The sequence below is a fragment of the Procambarus clarkii genome, chromosome 6 (assembly GCF_040958095.1).
Source record: "Procambarus clarkii isolate CNS0578487 chromosome 6, FALCON_Pclarkii_2.0, whole genome shotgun sequence".
Taxonomy (NCBI): Eukaryota; Metazoa; Arthropoda; class Malacostraca; order Decapoda; family Cambaridae; genus Procambarus; species Procambarus clarkii.
In genome coordinates this window covers 16,981,249-16,984,754 of record NC_091155.1, presented here as the reverse complement: position 1 = coordinate 16,984,754, position 3,506 = coordinate 16,981,249, and the positions used below count along the sequence as shown (strand labels likewise).

Below are 3,506 nucleotides of genomic sequence, written 5' to 3'. Positions count from 1 at the left end.
GAAAACAAATATATTAATGTTTGATCATACCCCTTGAAACGTTGGGTGATGCTAGTCGACACAAGTATCTGGCCTCCAACTATGGACAGAGAAACATACATTCTGTCTTATACTTATTGATTTAATCTCTATACAATTATCTGTATGTATGCATAGTTGTTAATTATAGATCTCAGGTTCCATATCATGAAGAATAAAAAGCAAGATGGATGGTCTTAATATTTTAATTAAATAAATTTGGAAGACACAGATAGACTCAGTAATTTTTCAATGAGGTACTGTTAGGAGTCGAACTGAGTAATATTTTTAATTTTCGGATGATGTTTTGTACTGACAGAGAGGTATTCTTTTTGTGTTGATACACTTCTCTTTGACTGAGTCGTACCCAAGATGTACCTGACTCTACTGATAACATTGCAATAGAATTTAAGAGGTAAAATAGGTGTTCAGATTTATTTTTGTTTATCTGAGTATAGTTATTTCTTGTAACGTATTAGGAAGAAATGAATTTCATATGTGCAGATTTTTTTCTTAACTATTAGTTATATTTATATAGTTGTTTATTCGACTAAAGATACACAAATTAACAAAAACAAAACACAAAAACTGTAATTTTCTTTAATTCGTTGCGATTAATATAATAATGTTCTCGAGATATAAAGAGTTCAAGAATTAGCTATTTCTCTGAAACCGGACGAACTTAAAAAACAACTCTTGTTTTTTATGGTTATCTTGTTTAAATTAATAAGTGCTATGTAAATGAAAAATTCTAAATTACTTCATCTGTTTTTCAGATCCCCAATCCAAACAATGACTTCATAGAAATGCATCTTTGTTGTGACATCCCGTATCAAAAGATTCCGATTTGTTGATATCAAAAGGTTTACAAGGAAATCTCACGGAATCGCTCAAAAAGACAAAGAGATTAGTAAACATGTGAACACATTTAAAAGAATTGGATCCATACAAAATGTGTTTCGGGACATAAAGGTTTGATCCAAAATATGCGGGGATACACATGGAACACATTTTGAAAGTTCTCAATAAAGATTTGACTTGAGATTTATAAATCTTGTTGTTTTTATCAAAATTAGGTAATACCATGGAATTATGTAGGTTTTTAATAGGTAGTATGATTTCATTTATATTTATAACTAATTCTGGGGCACCACGAAAGTGTAAGTATAACATTACAAAAAGTTATTTCAAATATTATAAATAATTGACTGAAAAGTAGACATTTAAAATAAGTTTATCAATAATACACAATTAATTATATCATATTTTCATATATATAATCAAGGGAAACTAACTTCTTGCCACAAATATAACCTTCAAACTAAATTTAATCCGAAACATTAATTAAGAATTCTACTGAAACAAACTATTAAATGTTGCATAATATTGAACTCTAAACCAAAATTTTTCTAATCGACTATGTAGACAATGGGGGAGTACCAAGGTGACCCGGCGGGTGAGAACGTATATAAGGGAGGAACTGTGTAGCAGAGATCAGTCACCTCCCTGACACCAGCCGCTGTGTTGCTCTCGCTCCCCACAATGGTCAGTTGCACACGTCTGGTACTAGTAGGGAAACATGCAATGTTCAAAGCTGGGAACAGCAGAACGAGGGCCGTATATTTAGACAAAGCTGTCGAGAATAACTTCTACAGATGTAACTTCTTCTAACAGTACCTACGAGAATAACTTCTACAGCTGTTCAGCTGTAAAAAGATGCTCTGGGTTAGGCTAGGAAGTGCCGAATCTAATTAAAAAGGAGTCACATCAATATCGGGAAGACTGCCAAATTTTTAGTTATCATGACGATGTTGCGATATCAGATTAGTCCCGTATTGACTGTATGACGTCACTCTTCACATATGTACTTATGTTGGAATTATTATATATGTTAGTATTTTTGTCATTAGCAATAACACAATAATATTTGTACTCTAATTGTGGTTATTATCAATATGATTTATATATCTATTAATTATTCATTGTTATGTTCTTGCAGAAATACGTACTGTTCTTCATGGGGTTGGCAGCCCTGGTTGCCTCTGCTATGGCGGCCCCCGGAGGCATTGGTTATGGCGGTGGATATAGAGGCGGATTGGGAGGATTCGGCGGTGGATATGGAGGAGGATTTGGTGGTGGATACGGAGGCTACGGCGCTGGATATGGAGGCTACGGTGGTGGATATGGTGGTGGCTACGCTGGTGGAAGAGCTTCCATCAACTTCAATCTGGGACATGGTGGCGGATATGGTGGTGGCTACGGAGGACATGGTCTAGGTCTCGGCTTTGGAAATGGTGTTGGATACGGCGGTGGCTATGGTGGTTATGGAAAATAGTTGTAATAATTCGTTCTATCAAATTTACAGAGAATTAAATAAAATAACATATGAATAAGTCATAGATATGTTAATAATTTAAAATAAAACTAACAATTTCCCATTCGCTGAAGGTTTTGTAACTCATCCTTTAATTAAATGAACTAAAAAATTAATCCACTAGACAGAAATGTGAAGAAAACCAATCGTGAAAACATGGAATAATGAAGACATAAAATTAAACATATTAATCAAGATGTCAACTAGAAGTATAAATGAAGATGGGCAATTAGCTAAAATAAAGAAAATTTGGAACTAATTAGATTAATCAAGGTGTGAAACTCCTCATAATAATCATCATGATGTTGAACTAGTTATAATAATTAGGATGTGGAACTAGCCATAATTAGGATGAGGAGTTTGATAAAATAATTTGTAGGTCAATGACAGACGCTTGAAACTACCCTCCCTCAAATTAGCATAGCAAATTGTCTAGGGTAGGGGATGAACATAGGCTGGTCGGTGTCGCCAGAATTCAAATGAGAACAGCATCTCAGAGTCACATCTAGACCCTCACAACAATTTTGGCACTACCCGCCAGTACTTAAAAAATAAAATCAGATTTGGTTCATATTGCAAATACGCATCAATATTTATTGATCTCCGGAACATTTACTTAAATTTCTTGCTATTTAATTGTATCGTGCTCCTCTTCATCTGGGCACTGGGACGACCCAAGTCTCCAAGACTCTCTCAATAAAATAATAATTAATCTTGTATGGTTTAAACAGGCTACTTCAAAGCATCTCGCCTTCATCCTAACTTAATGAATCAAATAGACAATATCTTCTCTGTCTCTCTCTCTCTCTTTTTCACTATATATAAGAATATTTTGGTAGCCGTCTTTCTTGTAAACATATGTTGTTGAATATGACCGAAAGTGTAAGATTAATAATTCTAAAATTAATCTTCTCAATATTTCTTACGTTCTTCTTCCCTGTAGAGGGTAATTAATAAAGTTACTCTCAAAAATTCATTCTTTTTATTCCTGGTCTGACGCCTGAACGCGTTTCGTGATTCCTTATTACATTTTCAAAGACTTAGTTTACAAACAAAATACATTCATACTTATACTCGTTTTGGGTGAGGTGATATGGAACAAAAGTTTTGGGTG

General features: G+C 34.0%; 1 protein-coding gene across 1 annotated transcript; it reads left to right on the top strand.

Annotated features, from left to right (window-relative positions):
• Window positions 1-1,520: 1,520 nt before the first annotated feature.
• Window positions 1,521-2,366, top strand: LOC138354969 (uncharacterized). Its single transcript, XM_069309649.1, has 2 exons — window positions 1,521-1,563; window positions 2,018-2,366. Exons 1-2 carry the CDS (start codon window positions 1,561-1,563, stop codon window positions 2,351-2,353), a joined length of 339 nt encoding a protein of 112 aa, XP_069165750.1. The 5' UTR covers window positions 1,521-1,560; the 3' UTR covers window positions 2,354-2,366.
• Window positions 2,367-3,506: the final 1,140 nt, after the last annotated feature.